The sequence below is a fragment of the Anopheles gambiae genome, chromosome 3 (assembly GCF_943734735.2).
Source record: "Anopheles gambiae chromosome 3, idAnoGambNW_F1_1, whole genome shotgun sequence".
NCBI classification, from domain to species: domain Eukaryota; kingdom Metazoa; phylum Arthropoda; class Insecta; order Diptera; family Culicidae; genus Anopheles; species Anopheles gambiae.
This window is the reverse complement of record NC_064602.1, coordinates 12284708-12308843: the sequence shown is the minus strand read 5'-3', so window position 1 is coordinate 12308843 and position 24136 is coordinate 12284708. Positions and strand designations below refer to the sequence as shown.

At 50.2% G+C, this 24136-nt stretch overlaps 6 protein-coding genes across 7 annotated transcripts in view; 3 read left to right on the top strand and 3 right to left on the bottom strand.

Moving 5' to 3' along the window:
* LOC1275428 (protein mothers against dpp) overlaps positions 1-1420 on the bottom strand; it is a 36204-nt gene extending 34784 nt beyond the window's left edge. The window contains exon 1 of the mRNA XM_061662087.1: positions 824-1420. The gene's annotated coding sequence lies outside the window, so the exon portion shown is untranslated. The remainder of the gene's footprint in view (positions 1-823) is intronic.
* Positions 1421-7718: 6298 nt separating this feature from the next.
* On the top strand, positions 7719-9195 carry LOC133393999 (uncharacterized). The gene is made up of 2 exons (XM_061662088.1): positions 7719-7838; positions 7909-9195. Exons 1-2 carry the CDS (start codon positions 7833-7835, stop codon positions 9061-9063), a joined length of 1161 nt encoding a protein of 386 aa, XP_061518072.1. The 5' UTR covers positions 7719-7832; the 3' UTR covers positions 9064-9195.
* Positions 9196-13733: 4538 nt separating this feature from the next.
* LOC3291747 (polycomb protein EED) lies at positions 13734-15569 on the bottom strand. The gene is made up of 3 exons (XM_557691.4): positions 15218-15569; positions 14836-15141; positions 13734-14763 (listed from the first exon to the last, which is right to left on the bottom strand). The coding sequence occupies exons 1-3, from the start codon at positions 15290-15292 to the stop codon at positions 13864-13866; spliced, it is 1281 nt and encodes a 426-aa protein (XP_557691.4). The 5' UTR covers positions 15293-15569; the 3' UTR covers positions 13734-13863.
* Positions 15570-15601: 32 nt separating this feature from the next.
* LOC1275426 (U4/U6.U5 tri-snRNP-associated protein 1) lies at positions 15602-19227 on the top strand. Of its 2 annotated transcripts, XM_061662080.1 has the most exons (3): positions 15655-15803; positions 15882-18768; positions 18847-19227. In XM_061662080.1, the coding sequence occupies exons 2-3, from the start codon at positions 16933-16935 to the stop codon at positions 18988-18990; spliced, it is 1980 nt and encodes a 659-aa protein (XP_061518064.1). In that variant the 5' UTR covers positions 15655-15803; positions 15882-16932; the 3' UTR covers positions 18991-19227. The 2 variants fall into 2 exon arrangements, with proteins under 2 accessions (XP_314659.4, XP_061518064.1); XM_314659.5 differs by having other exon boundaries at positions 15602-18768.
* A 114-nt stretch (positions 19228-19341) lies between these two features.
* On the top strand, positions 19342-20790 carry LOC133394078 (E3 ubiquitin-protein ligase RNF12-B-like). Its single transcript, XM_061662636.1, has 2 exons — positions 19342-19369; positions 20294-20790. The coding sequence occupies exons 1-2, from the start codon at positions 19342-19344 to the stop codon at positions 20788-20790; spliced, it is 525 nt and encodes a 174-aa protein (XP_061518620.1).
* Positions 20791-20847: 57 nt separating this feature from the next.
* On the bottom strand, positions 20848-23657 carry LOC4578326 (protein-glucosylgalactosylhydroxylysine glucosidase). Its single transcript, XM_061662081.1, has 4 exons — positions 23438-23657; positions 21804-23348; positions 21245-21732; positions 20848-21182 (listed from the first exon to the last, which is right to left on the bottom strand). The coding sequence occupies exons 1-4, from the start codon at positions 23521-23523 to the stop codon at positions 20884-20886; spliced, it is 2418 nt and encodes an 805-aa protein (XP_061518065.1). The 5' UTR covers positions 23524-23657; the 3' UTR covers positions 20848-20883.
* Positions 23658-24136: the final 479 nt, after the last annotated feature.

The window sequence follows — 24136 nt, the reverse complement described above, 5'->3', positions numbered from 1 at the left end:
TCGGCGGTATTTTGTCTTCCCCAGACAATCTGCTTCCTTCGGTGGGTCAGCTTCTTGGGCAATGTAGCGCGAAATGTCCTCCTAGAGTGGGGGGGACGGGGTGGAACATTTTTGCGTAATACGAGGTCAACCGCCGAGAGTCAACACCGAAGGTGGACAAAGAGAGCGAAAATCGCATAAAACAACATCAAACAGAAAATGTCCTCAAAAATAAATATAATCCGCCGCCGCCGCGCGTCTAAGTGTTTGTAATGCGATCTTTCTTGCGCGCACAAAAGAAAATCGAAAGCAATTACACACTAATTCGCAAATCGCAAAATGCTGCACATCGGGACGAAAAGAAAAAAAGGTATGTGGAAGAGAGAGAGAGAAAGAGATTGAGGGATGGTTTGGTAATAATCAATCCTTGGCACGGGACGGGTCCCACAGCAAAAAGGTAAAAAACATGCACGACGAGACGCATGTCCCAAGCGGCAACAAACACACACACACAAATAATAGAACGATGGGAAGCTATTTCGACCGAACGGTGTGTGTGTGTGTGTGTGTGTGTGTGTGTGTGTGTGTGTGTGTGTGTGTGTGTGTGTGTGTGTGTGTGTGTGTGTGTGTGTGTGCATGGTTTGGGAAAAGACGCGGCATTCCACACGCGGTTTTCCTCCGTCGCACGGTCTGTAATTGATGCTATTTTCACCGTTCGACGATACCCGAATACGAATCATCCGCAATGTCGCGTCTCTATTTCACAGCCCATGTCGTCCGCTAATGTTGGGCCGCTGCTCCTCTTACTCGTTAAATTTAAACACACATTCAAACAACTACTTACAAAGCTTCAATCGAACCGCCCTCCATTGTGTAGCGCATCTTGGGGATGATGATGATGATCGCCGATTGCCTGTTCATCGATCAACCGTTCGCCGAAGTGTGTGTTTGAATTATTTTGATTCACAAAAGCGCTCACTATTGGCAATTATGTTAAGCTAAGCATTATGCTAGCCTTACTTTCCCACCAAACGATTTTGAGGCGAAAACGCACAAGCAACGAACCCTCTTCTCTCGTCAGTCCACAATTGCAAGACACACATTCGTCAAACGATGATCGCATTACATAATGCTGCTGGGCTGATCGATTCTCCTCCTCCTACTCCTCTCGTCGTGTATTGTTGTTTTGTGTTTTCGGTAAAAGCGAGATGAATCACACACTTCTATCAAGAATGAATGAACGACCAACTGCACTAAATCATCAAATTCATAATACACAAATAATTCACCCCGTAATCAATCAGCCGATCGCGTACAAAAAAGGGGGGGTTAACACAACACAACACCCAACGGCCCTACACTAAAACAGGCGACCGATTCCCTCTCTCTCTCTCAGTCAGTCAGTCAGTGTATCGTTTACCAACCCGCGACCGTACGACCGAAAGCGATGCGATAGACTAGATGAGCAGGCAGGCAGGCAGCAGCGCTGTTGGCCGATTAGCCAATTTACAATTGGAGCATCATCACACATCCTTCTCATCGCCCCAAAGCAACACAAAAAAAAACGGGGGGAAAGAAAAAGGAAAAAGGAATCGCAGATGCATCCGCTCTCATATACCGTACCGAACGACGACGTTCCGAGGTTTGTCGCCACCACCACCACCGCCCGACGACAACGACGAGAGCTGCCAGGTAATTAAAGATCGGAAATTGTTTATTTTCCCCCCTTTGCGTGTGCTATTGCACTGTGGCGGTTTTTTGTCTATTTTTTTTTTTTTCTTTTATTTATTTCGCGATGTCTGTAAGGCAGCCAAATCCCTTCCTCAATTGACGTTGTCTGCCGAAATTAAACCGTGTACCATTGCGAAAAGGAGGCTTAGATGATCGATACAGAGTCGCTCACGATCGTTGCAATGTAGTGATGGGAAAAATGAAGTTTTTCTCGGGATCGATTCCGACTAGCTCCTCAGTTTTCTGGAATCGATTCCGGATAGTAGTTCCGGAATCAGTTTCCAGAATCGTTTCCGTAATCAGCTCCGGAATCGGAATCGACTCCAGAATTGATTCCTGAATCGACTCCAGAATCGGAATCGGATCTGGAAACGGAATCGGATCCGGAAACGGAATCGGTTCCAGAATCGACCCCGGAATCGGCTCCAGAATTGATTCCGGAGTCGGAATCGGTTCCGGAATCGGCTCCGGAATCGGATTCGGTTCCGGAATCGGATTCGGTTCCGGAATCGGATTCGGTTCCGGAATCGGATTCGGTTCCGGAATCGGATTCGGTTCCGGAATCGGATTCGGTTCCGGAATCGGCTCCGGAATCGGAATCGGTTCCGGAATCGAAGTCGGCACTTGAATCGGAATTGGCCCATAAATCCACTCCATAATCGGAATCGGCTCCGGAAACGGAATCGGTTCCAGAATCGACTCCGGAATCGGTTCCAGAATTGATTCCGGAATCGGCTCCGAAATCCGGAATCGGAATCGGAATCGGTTCCGGAATCGACTCCGGAATCGGTTCCGGAATCGAAGTCGGCTCTCAAATCGGAATTGGCTCATAAATTAGAATCGGCTACCAAACGGAGTCAGTTTCGGCATCGCCATAAAAATAGGCGTTTGGGTCCAATCATTCTACGTATTGATAAACGCAACAATCCAAATTTACTTGTAAAAAATCCATTCTCATGGAGATTCCCAGACTGATTAACGCTCCGGAGTCAACCCCGGAATCGGCATCGGAATCGGAATCGATTCCAGCATTGGAATGGGCTTCGGAATTGATTCCGAACACGGAATTGATTCCGAACACGGAATCGGAATCGAGTAGGTTCGATTCCGAGCTCCCACCACTATTGCTGTGACAGTTTCCCCCCGCTAAAGAATTGTAGAATGTGCCAAACAAACAGAATAAAAACACACAAACATGAGCCTCAGTTGCTTTCGATCAATTCTTAAATACACTTGTGCTTGCTCTACGTGTGTGTGTGTGTGTGTGTATGTTTTGGTTGCATTTTGTTGATAGATAAAGCTGCTCCACTTCGCTTTGTGTTTAATCTTTTCCCCTTTTTCCGATGCAATTCATCTCTCGCTTGCAGGCGCTGCGGCCCCAAAACACAGACCAACGCCATAGACCCTAGAAGCTGCAATAACTATACTACCTACCCCCATCATGCCCTCCTCTTCCACCCCCCCGTCGATGCGTTAGGTTGATCGAGCGCGTTCTCGGCCGAGCGCAGCCCGAGACGACGTCGTCGTCGTCCAAGTGTCTCTGTGGACGATTAAGATGCAAATCGCTCTCTTCGAGCGCTTGAGATCGAGGAGGAGGGCGGTGGCGATCCGTGGCGAGGGGGGGGGGGCAAGCAGTTGGCTGTGACTGTGCGCGATGCACGAGATCGGGTGGTGATGTTGTTGGATGCGATCAACGACGCCAGAGGGAGCGAGCACAAAGTCCATCCATCGTGTATAGTGCACCGCAAACTACACACAGCCACAGCGACACACACACACACAGAAGGATCGTGCGGGAAATCGGCACACATTCGCAATGGATGCACTCAAACTGCACTTAGACAGACAGACACACACACAAAGGCGCGGGAATCGCGTGTGCGCCCGCGTAAGGTTAATGGGAGGTAGCTTTTTAATGTTGCTCGTTTATACTGCCCTACCGATAGAGGGGCAGCCGCAGAGGGCAGTGGTATCGATTGGACGCGAGGTGCAATTGGACGATTGCAATTGGAACAACACAGAATGCGATGTGTGTTGCAGGCGGTTCCTGATTAAACCCTTTACAATCGCAGTGCTGTTTTTTTTTTGTTTTATTGTGGTTCAGATGGGGCTAAGTGCCGACCTTCCTCATCATGTTTGATGTTTTATTTACCATATTTTTCACATTTATACAATGGAATACATTCCGGTTTAAGTTTGAGAAACTTTAGTTTTGTTTTATATTCATTCCCAGCAGTTAAAAAATAGATAGCATCATCCATTTTGAAAAACATTGTAAACAACATCCTAATGTCCAACGAACGAACGATAAAAACGAGGCAAAATTGAGTCAAGCTGTCAAAAATTGAGACTCAAATCGTTACACTTTCATTCACTTGCAAGCCCAGGCAGCAGATAATTTGCCCATTTGGTGCTCAGACATAAAGACATAGTTGCAAATTCAAACACGAAGCAATCAAAATCAATCATTTGTTGGGCTAATCTTATCGACAAGACTACACTCGACCAGTTAGTAACATGTTCGAGCAACTGCTCGATTTGAATATCGTATGTTGCTAAATTGGTTGATATTTATAGGATAATAATGAGTTCATCAACATTCCTATCGATCGTACAGTTTGTTCTAGTCTTGAGTAAACCTAAAATTCATGAATTTGAATGAATCTGTGAAATATATTCACTAAAGTACTGGATTGTGATATTAGTTTAGTATAAATTTGATAAGAAGAGTGCACCTTAATCGCCGGTCTGTTTGGAACTGTGTATTCGTTTGTCCCATAGTTCATTACAAAGTTCATTCTTGTAGTTCGAGCAGTTCATTTCATGCAGTCCAAATTAGTCAAGTAGTTTTATCTATATCCTATGATTTAGTTCTTCTAATTCATATATGTTTTCTTATTTGAATTCACATTCGAAATATTTATGTATAAACCCAAAATCCAACAGAATCTTTGACATAATTAAATGAATCTGAATCTCAATTGGAAAGATTCATGAATCTCAAAGATTCACGAGATCTCGAAAGATTCACGAATCTCTAGGGATGTATGAATCTCCAAAGATTCAGCTTCAGAGGTTGAGTTTCTTATTATTCTTCTCCATGGCGTAACAACCCACGTGGTCATGCCAGCCTACCTATACAGGATGTCGAGACTTCTTGGCAAGTAACAACCTACGTGGTCATGCTAGCCTACCTATACAGGCTTTCGAAACTTCTTGGCAAGTACTGCGCAGCCGGATAGTTTGTTTTGCTACGGGGAGATGGTCCATGCGAGACTTGAATCCACGAAGTGCATGTTGTTAAGTCGTGCGAGTTCCAATGTATCATGGGATCGTGTAAATTCAATATTTTTAAAATCCACACATCTCTAAAGGTTCATGAATCCCTGGTGTTTTATGAATCTTAAAGGATACATGCATCTTCTATACTAATGAATCTTTCGGGATACATCAATCCTTGGAGATTCAAGAATCTCTTCAGATTTCTTAGGAGATCCAGGAATCTTTAGGGAATCGATTCGAAATACAAATCACTCATCACAGAACATTCATATGAATCGATCTCAACGAAAGATTTATGAAACCCAACACTAGTTAGCTCTCCAATGGTTGTCTGCGGAAGACGCATCGACATATCATAATCGCTTGGTCGTACCTCACACATTTATGAGCAACTTTTTCACTTAAACTTAGAGCCTTAAAATTAGACAAGCAAAGGCGAGTAGAAAAAATAATTATTTACTATTTATTTTAGCAGCAAATCTACCGTTCGATAATGAACTCGAATTTTGTGTTTCGTATCATAGAACATTGGAGCAATTTTCCGATTTTCTAACTGCAATAGATCAAAGGCCTCAATGCTGGGTATAAAATCATTGGGCATAATTTACATAATCCAAATATCAATAGAGCTCTGATCATGCAAAACAAAAGCCTTCGTCCTTCGTCATAAATCCCATTACAAGCAAATGCTTCAACAAATGTGAAAATTGAATTTTTCTTCATAACCATCTGACCAACTGTATCTTTACCGCGTCGGTGCTATGACCCTTACACAAAATGACGAGTCCCCAAGAACAGGTGAAACGATTCCGCCCGTCGTGGTGGCGGGTGGTGTGACGACGACGACCGCGACAGCAACGACAACGAGCGAAACAATTTTTCCCTCGATAATAATAGATTTTACACCCAAAATCGCACAAAACATTGCGAGGGCACGGCACATCTCAGTTAGTGCAATCTCGCGGGGCCTGCTAAGAAATCACTAACCCCGCACGCAGGTGCCTGGCCTGTGCGGTGAGTGTGTGGATAGGTCAAACATTCTCGAGCGCAAAAAACAACAGAAAAGTAAGAGCAGCTTGGCGTACTCTTTTAGAGCGACAATTGTGGGCCCACCAACGTGCGATATCTGCCGAACGATCAGCACACAACAGACTGTTTAGTATGTGTGTGTTTTATGTTTCTTTTCTTTTACCAGCAACATTAGCAGCAAACAAAACATTCGCGGCACAAGACGAGCCAAAAACACAACACACTGCCACCGAAACATTGTGGCAGAAGCTTTCAACGCATAACGCCCGCAGGGTGAGCGCGAGCGAGTGCTGTTTGGTGGTTTTCAATGCATCACCGGGCAAATATTTGCTGGCATAGCGTCGCGTGATACAAAACAACGGCCCGTCGCAGGGCCGTTTGTAATAATCGTAAAGGTTCGAAGTGTTCGCGGTGTGGATGAATCATGCTCCCTCTCACTTCCCCTCTGGGCTGGGTGGGCGTATTTAATATCATGCCAACTAATAGGGAATTCCTCGAACACAAATTTCATTCATACGGAAAACTCATTGCGAATAGCGATTTTGCATTCTTGTGGCTGTTGTGTAAAGGGGAAAGAAGGGTTTTTCGTTTTGTTTGACTCACTTTCGATGAAAAAACAAAACGAAAATTGCTTTAGAACACAACTTAACCGTGCTAATGCAATTCCGGTTCGCTCTACTTATGCTCTCCCTATCTATCACAACATGCCAACAGGGCACACCAAATGTGATGATAAAGCCGCGTGCTGCGACCCTATTTTTCACCGCGCACACACCAAAAGCATAATGATAGCAATTTTTAACTTTTATCATTACCATCGTTCCCCATTACCGACGATTGCACCCCGTATTGTGAATAATTATTCACAGCAACCCACTGTTTTTATTTGTTTCCTCCTTCTATTTATCAAAACGTGCTGTCAGTGGTGTTCTCTCGGTGCAATATAAAAATAAACAAAGGCAAAGGGAAAAAGAACAAATGCAAATAGCTTCCAAAATTGTACACCAACTGCCGCAATTGCTTCTAAGCGCGTTTACAAACCGACCAAACGGGAGGAATAAGCACCGGCCGACGGTTTGGCGGCCACTGCTGTTTATGTGCGGCTAAATGTGCAACAAACCCCTAACACCCAAACACCGCCAAGGACGCCACGTTCGCGCGCGGTATGCAATTTTGCACAATTATCTAACACCGCCACCCACCCACAGGGTGACCTCCCACGGTCGCCTTTACATAGCGGGAAGAGAGAGGGAGAGAGGGGCAAGAACGATTGCTTGATCATTGTCCCTTCTCGGCAAGGGAACGACCGGCAGTCACGTCACAAGTGCCCCCAAGGCACACGCACCACCTGGTAACGCACACACACAGAGCCCATTGCCCTCTGCCCCAGGAAAGAGATTTCGCAACGATGCGACCCAAAAATATTGCCCACAGCAGCGCGGCGCGGCATCTCCTCTTCCACGCAAAACTCGGCGTGTTCGCATCGATTTCACATTCCACACTTCGGTCCGGTTTGATTTTGAGCCCGATGGGTCACATTTCTTTCGGCCCTTCGGAGGGGTGGCCCGCGAAGCAATGTGCATGTGCGCACCACACGATCCAGTTTTCCCTTTTGGGATGCAGGGATTTTGGGATGCTTTTTGGAGTGGGTCAGTACTGGCGACTCCCGTAAACCGCAATTGATCCATTTAAATAGTGGCAGTGCGGGTGTGAAGAGACACAGAAAGCGTTCGGTTCTCCTATTGGATGCACCGCAATCAATAGTGAAGAAATCCAGTAGGAATTTTCAGCAAGCAATTCTAGCAGCCAACATGAAGGTAAGATTCTGACTCGGATCTAAAATGAAGAAAATATTTTAAACACAAATTAATCTCCCGTTCCCGACAGCTCACATGCAGTGTTGTGCTTACCGTGGCCCTCGTTGCCTCGCTCTGCACCGCCAGCCCACTCCTAATCACGAAGCACGTGATCAAGAAGGTGGTCGACAAGCACTTCGAGCCGAAAACGGTCACAACGCACGCGGTCGTCTACACACCGGTCGTGGCACCGCCGCCACCGCCCGTCGTACTAGCAGCCGCGCCCGCTCATCATCCGGCGGTCGTCTCGCCCTCCGCCCTGCACACCAAGCTGACCAGCACGCTCGGGTCGTTGCTGAAGCATCCGCTGCTGCAGCATCCGTGGCTGGCCAAGTTCGTGCCGCTCGGCGGTGTGGTCGAGGTAGTGCGCAAGTTCAAGCCGGGCAGTGTAGTGGGCGCCTCCTATCCGCCCGTCGTTCAGCATCCCGTTCCGGAGGTGGACCTGCCGCACGAGGTTGAGGAGCACCATACGGTGACGACCGTTGTGACCACTCCCGCTCCGGTGTACGGTTTGCCTGCTGCTGAACCTGTCGTTCCCGCTCCAGTGTACGGTTTGCCTGCTGCTGAACCTGTCGTTCCCGCTCCGGTGTACGGATTGCCCGCTGCTGAACCTGTCGTTCCCGCTCCGGTGTACGGTTTGCCTGCTGCCGAACCTGTCGTTCCCGCTCCGGTGTACGGTGTGCCCGCTCCTGCTCCAGTCGTTCCCGCTCCGGTGTACGGTGTCCCTGCGGCAACCTACGGACTCCCCGCTACCGGTGAACATTCATCCGCTTCCTCATCCTCCTCCTCCTCATCGAGCAGCAGCACATCGTCCAGTGATGGTGCGGCCAAATACGTTGCCGTCAACCCAGGCGCGCGCCACGAAGCGCCCCTCCCCGGCTACGACCATTCGGTGGTGCTGGAAAACCTCGAACCAGCCCCGGGCACCGAGGGACTGACCATGCTCGTCCCACCGGTCGTTTCGAACGAGCTGCACCACTGGAACCCCGAACCGGTTGTACTGCGGGGCGAGGACATGCTGTCGTCCGACTATCTGCGCATGGCGCACGATGTAGCGACCGGCGGTGCCGACGCCACCGAGCCCGTTGAGGCACGGTACGTGGCAATCAACAATGGCGTGCGCCATGAAGCGCCACTGCCCGGGTACGATCGGTCGATCGTGATCGAAAACGCGGACACGGTTTAAGGGCAAGGGGGTAGCTTTTAGTTAGCGCCAAAGATCACACACACACATACGCACGTACGATTAAGCGATGTAAATCTGTAAATCTGTCACTGGTTTTGTTTAATAAACGCAAAGGAAACTGAATGTTTTGAATGTATTGTGTCTTTACACTTGTCTTACCGGCCTGTGCGGGAGGTCTTCAGCTTCAACACAATCAAAACCTGCTAATTGGACGGCTATTTGCGAGCAAAAAACGTGTTCCGATAAGGGGCTCTCAATTTCGAAATGTGTATACGAACCATGCGTGAATCATTCTGTTTGTTTTCCTTCAATTTTGTACAACAAACCCCAGCATATCAACCCTTTTGAAGGAATGTCAACATATCAGCACGGTCTCTTCGATCGTCTGTAATGTCTTCCCCAGGCAAAGACACAAAAAACCACACCCAGATGGGAATTAGTTTTTAGCGAGTTGTGGAAGACCTTTGGTGGTTTGATGGATCGTTCGCAAAATGGACAGCCACCCGCGTATGTGTGTGAGGAGTGTAAAAAAAGCGATTCCAATAGAACGGTTCTAAAATTGATATAGGCCTATGGGGGATATATGTTGCTCGCTGGCGGACGGATCCCTTTTCGCTCGATCGTTATTAGCACGCGAACGCGAAAGTGACAATAATGCCCATCCGTCAAGCTGTTATACCACACTGAATCGCATTTTGTTTCGCAATTTTGATATTTAAATTATTTTCAAACATTTTCGTTTTTTTTGTGTTCTATAATAAAATAATTTATTTAGAATATTGTTTCGTATTAGCGATTGTTTCTTTGATATAAAAATAGTCCTGCTGAACGGATAATCTTTCAATCTAAATCTTGAAGATCATTCAACAGACTGATGTTGGCTACTACAGACACTGCCGATCGTTATAGAATATTCGTTGACAGCAGCAAATCATGCAATAATTTTCTATTTTATTATAATTATACGAGAGTTAATCACTAAACCATACTTATTGATCTCTTGATATTTTGCTATGAATATCCATCTATGTCACGCAAGAGAGAATTCCTGGACTGAAGACATGCAAGCTTTCCAGTGGTGAGTTAGATCAAGGTACACTTATTTTTCACGTAAATTTAAGCAGTTCAGATATGTTGAGGATCAATTCCGAAAACATTGGTTCAGGACTAATTCCAAGACTGTTTCAGCATGAAGATCAGTTTCATGAACCGTATTGACAAGAATCAGATCCAGGTTTATAGTTTTGAGATGAGTTCCAGAGAAGTTATGCGTTCAGAGTCAGTTCCAATTGCGTGATGAATTGATTGATCGATTGATTCAGAATCAATTTCGAATAGACTGGTAGGGCTGCAGGATCTATGTTAGGACTTTTGTGAGTATAGGATCAGTTTTAGGACCAGTTCAGGTTCAGAACAAATTCCAAGACCCAAGTATAGGATTGGGTGCAGTTCCAGGACTGGTATGGGCAGAGTATCTGTTCCGGCACGGATAGGGGTTAAGATCAGTCGCAGGACCAGTATGAGTTGAGGATCAATTCCTGGACCCGTATAAGTTCGGGATTAGTTTGGGTTCAGGATCAGTTCTAGAACCTGTATGTGTTCGTGATCACTTCCAAGAATAGTATGGATTCAAAATCATTTACGGGTTTCCGAATATGGGCACATGAGTTCAAGGCCAATTCCAGGTAGAATATGGGTTCCTGGGTAGTTCCAGGACTGGTAGAGGTTTCGCAATTTTGGGATCGGTTTAGATTCATGATCAGTTTCAGGGCAGGTATGAATTGGGAATTGGTTCCTGAGCTGTGGTGTGGGTTGGGGATCTATTCTAGGACTCGTAAGAGTTAAGGACCAGTTCAAATTTCATTGATGGTTAAGAATCAATCTCTCTTGATGTGCCCCGTAGATTTCAAGTAAATTCAGATATTAAAAAAAAACACTTCAGTCCGAACCCCGAATTTATTATTCATCCCCAAAATAATAATTTGCCAAGCCTCGTAGGACTCGACTTAACAACATGTCCGTCATGGGTTCAAGCCCCAAATAGACCGCTCCGCCATACGTAGGACTGACTATCCTGCTATGGGGGGGGGGAATCAATTAGTCACTGAAAGCCAAGCCCACAAGTGGGTACAGGCAGGCCTTGACCGACATCGGTTGTTGAGCCAAAGAAGAAAAAGAAGAAGCCTTGTAATGTGGTCAAACAAATTAATTTCAAAACATTCTATTTGAAGAAGAGCCCGTGGGAACCTAAAGACAATTCCGATTGATTGATTGACAGTAAAAAATTTATTCCCGCGATCGCAACAGTCGGCACAGCGCAAAATCCCCGCGTCTTCTAAGAAGGGTAAAGGATCGTCTCATCAAACCATCCTGGAACGGTCGCATGCGGGTCGCGAGCCGTAATTTGCCGACCAAGATGGTAAGTAAGGTTATAGACGTCCCTGAATTGATTAATTTAGAGGAAAAACGTCCAGATCGTACATCTAAGCCAATTCTGAACTATTCCATATTTCTTAGACGATCTCTTGATGAAGTTCTGTTATCATATCAAACAGTTCTATCAGCAAATACGGTTTGAAATTGCAATAACTCTTAAAAAATGCACTTCAACAATCATGTAAAGCCAGTGCCTTCCAGTAGATGACCTACTTCGATTGCTCCACAGCTTCAACCGGATAAGATCGCATCGTCATCACCCTAAACCCTAGAGCAGGCGCGTAGAGTAGGCAAAGCCGAACCCCGTGTAACTCGCTCAGTGACTTCCGTTCCCTAATGCTGACACACATTTTGCGGGGCCCGCCTAAGCACACAGAACAGCTGTTGGTAACAAGTGCCCGTGATCCCGCGCCACACGACCACGGCACGGTAGCCGGGTGGTTCTCATTGATAGTGAAACCCGCGCAGAAAACATCCGCATCATCATCATCATCACCATCGTCATCATTGCCACCGCTGCCGCCGCCACCAGCCACTTTCGTCATCAATGTAGGGGCCTCTCTCTCGCACGCTCCCCGACCACGCGACCGATGAATCACAAAACCCCCGTCCAATGAATAATAAACAAGCGCTAAAACACAGTAGCCCATGGGGCAAAGGCATCGGAAACCAATGCAAACACTTCCTGCTTCCTATGGAACCGTCCACCACACACTGGTCCAGTACGCGGACCACTCATGTGTGTGTGTGATTTTGTTCCTTCGTTCCTCCTTTCCCTCAGTGGAAACACAGGGGCAGCATTGGCTGGCGGTGTAGTGATGCCTACTTTCCTCGTCCGCAATGGCGTCCCGCAACACAAAAAAGGAACGCTTTCGCACCGATTAACACAAAACGCAAGCAGAGGCTCCCTCCCCCCTTATCCCCTCGTTGCTACATCCGTATTTCGCAGCTGCGCAGCTTTTTGTTTTGTGCGGTACCGTGCGACCTTTGCCTGAAAAGGCAGCCGTCCGCCCATCAAACGGGGTTTGGGATGAACAGCGGGGTGGTTAATGTACGGGAGGGGGGGATGGGGATGGTGGAGATTCTGTGCCTGCCAAAAACGAAAACCTCCAACTCGATAAGGGGAAATCATCTTCGATTAATGCCTTCCCGGCACGCTTCTTCCCATACACACACACACACGCACACACACAGGCTGCTCGTTTCCACCATTGGAAATTGGTGCCTTTCCTTCCTTTCCCGTACTCCTAGCTACTTACCGTGTGCTTCTTCCTACTTCTTCTTCTTCTTCTTCCGCTAGTGTTGGTGTTGCGTTGCTTTCTCACAAGCGCGTTGCGTTCTTTTATTCTGTTGCGGCTTCTTCACACACTATCGCAGGCCCCTCCACAACAGCGCCTGCTACGGATACACACAGAGCGCTTCCGGAACTAGCGAGCGAGGGGTTTGGCTTCAATTCGCTAGTGGCAGCAGGTTTTCACACCAAGCAGCATCACTGGCACGGGCCTGGGGGGGCCACTTTTCACTACGTGAACCCAGCAGCACCAGCAGCTGCACTTTCACGGTCACAAAACACGCACAGACACAGACCCACACGCACACGCACGCACGGGGGAACGCAGATTTTGGTCGCGGGTGGAGCGAACGGGGCAATGGCACACGCCGCGAGTCGTACGGGACGGGACTGCGGGACGGGACGGGTTTCGCACCGACTTTCGCACACTTCCGGATGGCAAACTACGGGCGCGTTCGCTTTTTTGCTTCCCTACTGCTGCTGCTGCTGCTGCTGCTGTTTTGCTCAAGCACCCACGCGAAATTCGGACCCACGGACAATGTATGCACAGACACACAAACACAAACACACACACACACAGGGGAGGGAACGCCAGCAGCGGAATCAATTTCAGGCAGCACAGCTCTAGAACGCGCACACGCACAATCACACACACACGCGCGCACACAGGCCACAAATGTCAAACTGCCGGGCGCACTTTTTGACGTTGTGGCCGGGCGGCTGGTTGCGGTGCCCATAGTTTGACCCGCGCCGTTTGATTGTGAAGGTGTGAGCGAGAAAAAGCGATGGTAGTTCGAGCGAGACAGCAGGTGGTCACTGTTCGGCTTTGCTGGTCGGTGTCATTACGACGCCAACTATGCGATACAAACGCTCGCTTCGGTGAAAAAACTCGATTATGCGTGGCAAATTCAAATGAACAGTTGGGCCGGCACTTTCAACGACGTTTAATTTAGTACAAAACGCGGTTTATTCATATCTTTTGATTCATGTACTCAAATTGTTTGGATATTATCCTCCTCCAATCACGCAGTCAATGAAACTCCCCCCGTTCCTCTCCGGCGAATGTATATGAGCTAGTTGCTATTGATCTTATCCCATCGCCAAACGGTCCCATCGTCACACACGCAAATCAGTATGTTGCCCGACCGGGAGAAGGCCGTCTGCCGGATCGGGGTGGTGCACTTCGGATGGTACAGTGTGCTGCACCGCGGATGCACCGGATCGTCCGTGTCCAGCTCCCAGATGTACGTGCGGCCGGTCTGATTCCCCAGCGCCAGATACTTCTGCCAGTAGTCCAGCGAGAACCGCACGAACCAGATGATGCACTCGCTGTACTCGAGCGTGGTAATGATCGTCGTGACCGTTTCGTTCTGCTTCACCTCCACATCCTCCAGCCGGCCCGGTTTCCAGCAGACGATCGTGTTCTGGCACGATTTGGACAGCACAAAGTCACCCATCCACCGCACGCAGTCCACGTAGTTCCGGTGGATGTCGCGCGTCGAAAACACGGGAAAGTGCTCGTTGACCGACGGGAAGCGGGACAGATTTTTCGCCTCATTAAACGTGTAGCTGTTGCGGATCGCATTTTTCATCGTTTCCGTATCGAGCCGCCACATCTTCAGCGAGTGGTCCATTCCGCACGACATGAAACGTCTGCCCTGGATGTCGAAATCGAAGCTGAGCACCTCGTCCCGGTGGCCCTCGACGCCCCCGAACACCGCAATGCAAATGTCCGTCTTGGTGTTCCACAGGCGCAGCGAGTGGTCCTTGCTGGCGGACATCAGCAGGTACGGTTCCTTCGGGTGGAACTTCACCTCGTTGATGGCATGCCCGTGCCCGATGTAGTACTTGTGGCCCTCGAGCGAGGCCGTGTTGAACACACGCAGCACACCGCGCAGCCCTCCGGCGGCCAGCAGCGGCGAGCCTGTATCCGCGTCGTGCGACCAAGCGCAGGTATAAAATACTTCTTCGTTCTAAAAAAAAAGATAATGCGAAACGATTTATAATGTCCCCTTCTATCGGTAGTTCCGATCCGCTCAACCTACATCCGGATCCGCGTAGCACTGCTTCAGCGTGATTCCTCCATCGTTCTGGCACTGGTAAATGGTCACCCGATTGCTGCCGACCGTCGCAAACGTGGGCAGCTCGCCGTTCTTGAGATTGTAGTTGAACAGACAACCGAACAGCGACTGGCCGTGGTCTTCCTTCACGTACGTGCTAAACTTAAAGATTGGTTTCACCGTTTTCTGCTGCTTTTTCTTCGACCGTCTCCGCTTTCGCCGGTTGATCTGGGTTTCGCTGCCATTGGAGGTGTTGTCGGTGCAGGTGCTGCCCATGCTGGACGTTTCGTGCTGCAAATAAAGGATCCATTTTAATAATCGACCCCATTTCCACCACAATTCCCTTAGAAGCAGAAGTAACAATTACCATCTCATCATCCTCCTCCTCGGATGCATCGCCCTGCGTGTTGTTGGCTGCTTCTTCTTTGCGCGCCGGTTTCATGCCGTCGGTTGTTTGGTTTCCTTTGTTTCCCGCTATTGCCGACAGTGCGCCAAATTGTGCGAATAGATTGATGCCCTTTTTCTTTCGCCAAAGCACGCTCAACACCACACAATCAACCTCGGCTGCAATGGATGCAGCGTACTTACGCGTGTGTGTAATGAAAATTAGATGCTAGCAGCGGCTTTTTCACGAAACAGCAAAATTTTCCCGAGCTGATTTTCCCCCAAGCCGAAGCGCGGTGTTTGTTGTGGGAATTCCGTTTCGTCGACAACAGCAGGTGACAGTTTGGTCGGCTTTTTGGTTTGACGTTTGCCGAAATCTGACGTTTGGGTAAAATCGAGCAAACGAAACAAATTTTCCTCGCGTGTCATCAGCAAGGAAAAGAAAGAGGAAGTAAAAGCCAGTCCAGTCCGGAAAAAGTGTTTTTGTGAAGCAAAATCGCAGAAAATTCACACAGGAAGAGAAGAAAAGTGCCGAAGCTTTGCCAGCGTTTTTGGTGTTGAACAAACAGGTAACAACAAACCATGGGTTCATCAAAAAAGCATAAACGAGATTCTAAAAAGCATAAACGTCGTTCGCGTTCACGTAGCCGCTCACCACGGTACGAGCGTTCGGAACGTAGCGAGCACCGTCTCCGTTCCGATTCCCACTCCGAGGACAACAACGATGGCTACGGCGAGACGGCCCGCCGGCACAAGAAGCACCGGCGGGAGCACAGCGAGCATCGGCACCAGCACCACCACAGCCACAGCCGGCAGTACGAGCGTACCGCCGCCCACCCGCGCACCCATCCCGAGGTGAACGCCGTCGACGACGATTCCGACAGCTCGGACTGTGTGGAGGTGCCGCTGGATGAGGGGAGCGCACCGGCACCACCGCCGCCCTCGATCAGTCGCAAGTCGCCCGCGCCGGATCGCGTTCCGTCTCCTCCGCCGCCGCCGCAGGTACAGAAGCGTCGCCGGTCGCCCACTCCACCGCCATCCGCACCGAAGCCGGCATCGTCGGCGCGGAAACGGTCCATCTCGCCTGTCCCCTCCAACGGTGCCGGGGATGTGCTGTCCGTGGAGGAGACGAACAAACTGCGGGCCAAGTTGGGGCTGCGTCCGCTAGAGGTGGGATCGTCCAAGAGCCAGCCGGAACCGGCTGCGAGAAGACGTCAAAGGTCACCTTCACCACCGCCTCCACCGAAGGCGTCCTCCTCCTCATCCTCTCGCAAGCGGTCCGTTTCCCCCATTCCAGACAATGGCGCCGGTGATGTGCTTTCCGTCGACGATACGAACAAGCTGCGGGCCAAGCTGGGCCTGCGTCCGCTCGAGTCGTCATCGTCGTCGGGAAAGAAACGCACCCGCTCCCCTTCACCACCACCACCGCCGAAGGCATCCGGTTCGTCCAGCAAGCGGTCCGGATCGCCAATCCCGGAGAATGGTGCCGGCGATTCGCTCTCGATCGAGGAAACGAACAAACTGCGCGCGAAACTCGGCCTTCGCCCGCTGGAGGTGGGCAGTGGTACGAAATCGGCGGCCGACACCGGCTCTAAAGCGGGCGAACCAGAAGGAAGCACCGAAAAGCTGAAGGACGACTGGGGTGAATTCTATCACAAGCCGGCCAAAAACCTGTCGGAGAAAACGAAGGAGGAAAAGATGCGCGAAAAGCTGAAGGAGCGGAAGGAAAAGCGCGCGATCGAGGAAAAGCTGAAGCGGTTGAAGACGCTCGGAGAGGAGGACGATGTGGACGATCTGAAGAACTGGGTAGCGAAGACACGGGACAAGGACCGGCTTAAGAAGGAGGCCGAAGAGCGGGCCCGCCTGCTGGACCAGCTGGACGAGGAGCTGGTGTCGGGCGGGGCGGATTTGGATCCGTCCGGAGGACGGGCGGGACCATCGCGACGGGGAGACGCCGGCCCGAGCAAAGGAGCGTACCGTGACCGCGATCTGGAGGGATTGCGGGTCGAGCACGACGTGGAGGCGTTCACCGAGGGCCGGCAGGTCATACTGACGCTGAAGGATGCGGACGTGCTGGACGAGGCGGCGGGCGACACGCTCGTGAACGTGAACATGATCGACGACGAGCGGTACAAGCGCAACGTGGAGAACCGGAAGGCGAACCCGCAGCACTACGGCTACGACGTGTACTGCCAGGACGAGGTGGACGAGTTCGGGATGCCGAAGCAGCGCGAAGTGCTCGGCAAGTACAACGAGGAGATCGAGGGCGACCACCGCAAGAGCAGCTTCGTGATCGGCTCGAACGCGGAGCAGGAGGCGCAGGAACGGCGCCGGCTGCTCGAAATCAAGACCAAGCTGGAGAAGAAAAAGCTCGACTCGCTGGAAACGACCCCGCTCACGCTGGTGTCCGATTACTTTACCGAGACGGAGCTGTCAACGTTCAAGAAGCCGAAGAAGAAGGTGCGCAAAATGCGCCAGAAGCTGCGGGCGGACGATCTGCTCGCCACGCTGCCCGCCGAAGAGAGCACGGCCGATTTGGGTTCGCGCTCGCGGCGTCAGGAGCGATCGGCCGGGGAGCGTTCATCGACAACCGGGTCGGAGGATCGCAAAAGCTTACGAGCGCGGGCCGCCGGTATACTGCTGACGGACGACACGCCCGCCCTGTCGGAGGATCTGAGCTCGGTCAAGCTGGACGATGCGCTCGAGGACGACGAGGATCTGCAGGCGGCCCTGCAGAAAGCGCGCCGGCTGAAGCAGAAGGAAGCGATCATCTCCAAAGCGCTGCCGATCGACCCGGAGCGGATCAAGAGCGAGATCAAGGAGGAGCCGGACAGTGGCGGAGAGCAGGCCGATCATCACGGCGCGATGCTGCTCAACTCGACCGCCGAGTTTTGCCGCACGCTGGGCGACATTCCCACGTACGGTACGGCCGGCAATCGCGAGGAGGACCCGAACGACATGATGGACTTTGAGCGGGACAGTGCCAGCGATCGGGAGGGTATGGAGTCGGATCCGGAGGAGGGTCCATCCACGTCGTCCCGTCGGCATCATCATCACCATGGATCGCAGCACAGCGGTGCCTGGAACTCGGTCAATACGGAGCAGGAGCAGGATGATACCCGGGAGGTAAAGGTGGAGGAGGTGGCGATCCTCGACGAGGAGCCGGACGTGGCACTCAGTGTGGCGGGCGCGCTCAAGCTGGCCCAATCGAAGGGTTACCTCGAGCGGGAGGAAAGCAACCGTCCGAGCAATGCGCGGTTCGCCCACCTGCAGGCGCAGAACTACTCGATCGAGGACAAAAACTACGGCGAGGAGAACGATAAGTACTCGCGGCGCGATCGCTACGCCGGCCCGATCACGGAGTTCAAGGAGAAGGAAACGTTCAAGCCGAACGTGAAGCTGGAGTACATCGACGATAGCGGGCATCTGCTGACGCCGAAGGAAGCGTTCCGCTACCTGTCGCACAAGTTCCACGGCAAGGGCCCGGGCAAGAACAAGGTGGAAAAGCGGCTCAAGAAAAGCGAACAGGAGGGGGTAAGAAGGAGAATTTTCTGACTGAATTGAGTAACATTTCTTAACGGGTTTTTTTGTTGCTTTTCTCCATGTTTTTAGTTGATGAAAAAGATGAGCTCCACCGACACACCGCTCGGTACGCTGAACATGCTGCAGGCGAAGCAGAAGGAAACACAGTCCCCATTCATTGTGCTGAGTGGAACGAAGCAGAACACAAGCATCATCAAGCAGCAGAAGCGTTAGTGGCGTTCTCGGTGCCGCGTTTTTAATTCTCCCCCATTTTCAAACATTGTGTATTGTGTGTTTGTGTCTTTTTTCGTTGTTGCGAGATATATCCTCTACCCCTTCCCTCTTGGCTTTCTTTTCCCGCTAGTTATAGCTTCACGCAAGGCGATTTTTAACCAATTCCATATGCGAGCCTACAAACAGTGCATCAATAAATAAAGAAAACGTCCCGAATTAGAGGAATGTATAGGAAAATTCTAGAAGAATCTGTATCGGTGTTTCGAATTGCTTGCCTACAAGTGGATGACAGCTTGACCTTACCGGAAGTGGAGCTGAGACGAAGAGTGCAAAGCATTTGAAGAACGGAAGATGAAAGCGGACGTGGACATGGACATGAGTATTCCGGAGTCTTAACTCATCAGCAAGGAGTTCAAAGGTACCCGTCGATATATTCTTCTTCTATTTGGCGTAAATGTCCTACGAGGACATGCCGGCCTATACAGGCTTTCAATACTTTATTCAGTACCACGTAACCGAATAGTCAGTTCTTACTAGGACGGTCCATTCCGGGCGTGTTATTGAGTCGTTCGAGTTGACGAATGTACCACGGGACCGACCCGTCGATATTCAGTAGCTAAATAAGGAGAATCTGGTGCAGATATCGTGCAGATAATGTGACTAATGGTGGGAGCTCGGAATAGGACCTACCCGATTCCGATTCCGTGTTCGGAATCAATACCGGGGCCGATTCAGATGCTGGAATCGATTCCAATTCCGGAGTTGGCTTCGGAATCAACCTAGGAATCGCAATTTGCTCCGGTAACGGAATCAGAATTGACTCCAGAATTGGAATTAGCTCCGCAGTGAGATTCGGTTCTTGTATTTAAATAAGAAGTTTCAGTCTCATTTAAATAAGAAATCAGTCCGGAAATCTCCATTAAAATGGATCGTTTAAAAGTAAATTTTGATTCTTTGCGGCTATCAAATACGTAGCATCATTGGACCCAAAACGCCTATTCTTATGGAGTTGCCGAAACGGACTACGATTTCGCAGCCGATTTTGATGTCGGAGCCATTTCCGATTTCAGAGCCGATTCTGATTCCGGAACCAATTCTGAAGATAATTGCGAAGCCGATTCCGATTCCAGAGCAAATTCATGAACCAATTTCGGAGCAGACTCCAATTCCAGAGCTGATCCCAAAGCCGATTCCGATTCCGGAACCAATTGCGGAGCCGATTCCGAAGCCAGATCTAATTCCGGAACCAATTCCGAAGCCGATTCCGATTCCAGAGCTGTTCTGAAGCCCATTCCGATTCCAGAGCTGATCCCGAAGCCGATTCCGATTCCTGACCCAATTACGGAGCCGATTCCGATTCTAGATCTAATTCCGGAACAAATTTTGAAGCCGATTCCGATTCCAGAGCTGGTCCCGAAGCTGATTTCGATTCCGGAACCAATTGCGGAGCTTATTTCGATTCCAGATCTAATTTTAGAACCAAATCCGAAGTCGATTTCGGAACCAATTTCGATGCCGAATACAATTCTTGAGCCAATTTCCGAGCCGATTCCGATTCCAAGGCTAACTCCGGAACCAATTCCTAAGTCGATTCCGATTCTAGAGCTGTTCCCGATGCCGATTCCGATTTCGGAACCAATTGCGGAGCTGATTCCGATGCCGGATCTAATTCCGGAACCAATTCCGAAGCCAATGCCGGAACCAATTTCGGAGCAGAATCCGAAGCTAATTCTGGAGCTAATCTCCGGAATCAATTCCGGAGCCGATTCCAAAAAACTTCGAATTTCCTATCACTCTTAGGGACGAATTCCTGCAGATGTCCTGCAGATCTAAAAATGATATAGAATGTCTCGCATTCAGTGCATTTACCTTTCCAAAAAGGTACCACTCTTTTTATTTTGCAGATTTATTCTTCTGCTTCTTTTGAAGTCTTTTGCTCATGTTTTCCTTGTCTGTGGACACTTTCCCGCGACCACGCTTGTTGCGGAATGCAGCGCGTATGCTGTAAAGCACACCGAGCAATCCAACCGTTAGTGAGAGCACAATCAGCTGTGTGGTCGACAACAATCTTCCATCCTGATCGGCCAATCGCATTCCGAGGACGGTGTCGTGCAGCGTACAAGAAGAATGCTCATCATCAGCTACCTTTTGATCGTTCCTTAGCCGAACTTCGGCATTGTTGCTTCCCGTATCTAAACGTAAAAGAAGATAGCTTTTAGAAAAGGAAATGAAGATTTGCTAACCTGTAACTTACATTCACATCCCTCGAACAGATCACGCTCTAGATCGTCCACGAGCAGCGTGAGCTTCGCAAAGGACTCGCCCGCTGCCGCACCGAACGTGACGCGGAACCCGCTCTGGCCAATGTCGAGCGCAAACTTAACGCCCGCAAAGTTTAGCTCGGGAATGAACAGTCGCGTCGTGGCGGGCGGTAGCCGTGGGTTGTCAATGACCAGCTTGCCATGCCGCAACCGTACGCCAGCGTACCCGTTGATGAGCGATTGCAGAAATCCTCCCGCGCCGGTTATGAAATTGCCCGCTCCGTCCGCACCGTCCCCATTTTCGCTCCACACGTGGAACGGTGCCCGCAGGTACTGCTGGTAGCTCTTGCGGAACATGGCCGCCGCGTGGTCGAGCTCGTTCAGGTCCAGGTGGCCGATCGTGTGGATCGCCCACGTCATGGCTGGACCGTCCGGGCGCGTTACCATCGAGTACAGCCGAAGGTTATTTGCCTTCGTTGACCTGTGAAGGGAAGAAAGGAGGACATTAGGAGATGAATTATTTTAAAAAAAGCGTAATTATAACCGGCTTACTGTTTCATTGGGAACTCCAACGGATAGCCAAGCAGCACCACGTCCGCCTGCTTAATCGGCGTACCGAACGTGTACTCCTTGTACTCCGGATGCACATCGTACTGCGCGTTGTACGGCAGCGTGATGCTTTTCGCAACCCTCAGGAACTGGGCGAACTCGTCCTCCGTAACACCCGCCAACGACTCGCGACAGTGACAGCCCACGAACGCACCGAAGAACAAATTGTGCGCCGCAATCACGTTCGTGTAGACGCTGTTCGTCACATTGTGATGGTCCTCGTCCGGTCCCATTATCCGGCCAATGTCGAACGTGTCCGTGTCCGCATTGTAATCCACCCGGCTCTTCCAGAACCGTGCCGTTTCGTACACCAACCGGCAAACGTCCGACCGCAGCCAATTCAGATCGCCGGTCGCATAATAGTACAACCGTACCGCGTACGCAATGTCGCCCGTTATGTGGTGCTGATACTCCGGCACCTGCGGGCAGTGGTCCGGCGTCACCTCACGCCCCGTGTAGGCCGACTCCCACGCGTACTGCCAGCCTTCGTACCCGTTCCGGCGCGCGTAATCTGCCGCCGCTTCCGTCACCAGCGTGCGGTAGTGCAGGAGCTTGCGTGCGTTCTGCGGATCGAGCAGCAGGATCGGTGGAAACATCCACATTTCCGTGTCCCAGAAGCTGTGGCCCTGGTACTCCGCCAGCTTTTTCCCTCCCCGACCCAGCCCGGAGGGGGAAAGACCGTAGAAGGGATAGCTGCTCGGCTGGAAGGAGGTTTGCGATGGCAGCGAGCTCGAAAGGTAGAAGGCGCTTGCCTTAATCACACGATCCAAGGGATCGTTTCCCTCCACCCGAATGCCATACTTGGCCCACATACGATCCATCTCGAGACGGTGCAACCGCTCGTGATCGTTCGCCTTCAGACCGCGCAGTTCCTGCTCGAGCTCCTGCCTCGTGTGGGAAAACACGGTAAGGAAAAGAAACTCGCGGTCCGTTTCTTCCGCCGTTAGTGTTAGCTTGCGTGGCACTTGCTTGTACGCCACACAAACTGTGTGTCCTTCCCGTTGATATTTGGGATCTTCCACCTGCCTTGTCTTGGCGCACAAGAGCAGAAATTCTTCCCCAGCTACCGTGAGCTTCTCGAGCGGTTCCTCCACCAGGTCCACACTTTTCGCACCGATCCGCTGGCGGGTTTCGATTTCGATCGTTTGGCTCGAGCTCAGCCTTCGAAGGTGTATCCGGTTGACGATCGTTTGATCGAAATGCCGGTTGGGGTAGACTTCGTGCTCTACCCGGTAGCTACCGGCCGGATCTTCCAACGTCGTCCGGAACTTGCCACTTCGCATGTCCAGCTGATAGCGGCAGTTCCTCGGCTGCGTCTGCAGGGAGGAACAGTTGGCCAGCTGAATGTTGGCATAGTTGGGAATGCGCGCCCGGTGACTGACGCCTTTGAGACCATTGTATACACCGTTCAGATGGACGGAATCACCGTACACTACGAAACCGAGGTGCCCATTAGCTAGTGTAGGTGTTACGGCTTTGTTCGGCAATCTGCAAACGAGGGAAAGAGATGAGTTTTTTTTTTAATTTTTAACTGTCCCATTGCATCAAAACTTCTTCCCTTGGTTCCGGGTAAATACTTGGTAGCGTTGAAGAGGAAGTTGTAATCATTTGCACAAACGGCTGAGACACCAAGCGCCACGGTAAACAATGTTAGGAGCCACATTTTCCACTGATAAGAGATAACATTTTCCTATTGCCGGTTTGCAACGAATGATTTGGCCGGGTTTTGTGATGATGCAGCAAAACCCGGTAAACAATGCGATGATTTTTGAGGTACCTCTCGCTCTAATTATTTTAGTTGTCTCGCTTTCGCCTATAGCTATTCTGTCCGGCTGAGGTAGCGGTCAGAACTTCGCCGCATGCGATTTTGCCGCAAGCTTTTGTATGGGATTTGACGTTAATGACAGCACTTGCGAATCAGCCGCATGCAGCGATGCGGCAAAATCAAAATCATTTGATTTTGCCGCATCGCCGCATGCGATTTTATTTCAGATGTCAAATGCCTAAAATCATATCAATGAATGATTATCTTTATAAAGAAACAACAAAATATCATTATAATACCTTGAAAAGCTAGAAAATTGAGAAAACTCTTTTCTTGCCGCATGCGGCAAAATCGCATGCGACGAAGTTCTGACCATTACCTGAGGCAGCGGTCAGAACTTCGCCGCATGCGATTTTGCCGCAAGCTTTTGTATGGGATTTGACGTTAATGACAGCACTTGCGAATCTGCCGCATGCGGCGATGCGGCAAAATCAAAATCATTTGATTTTGC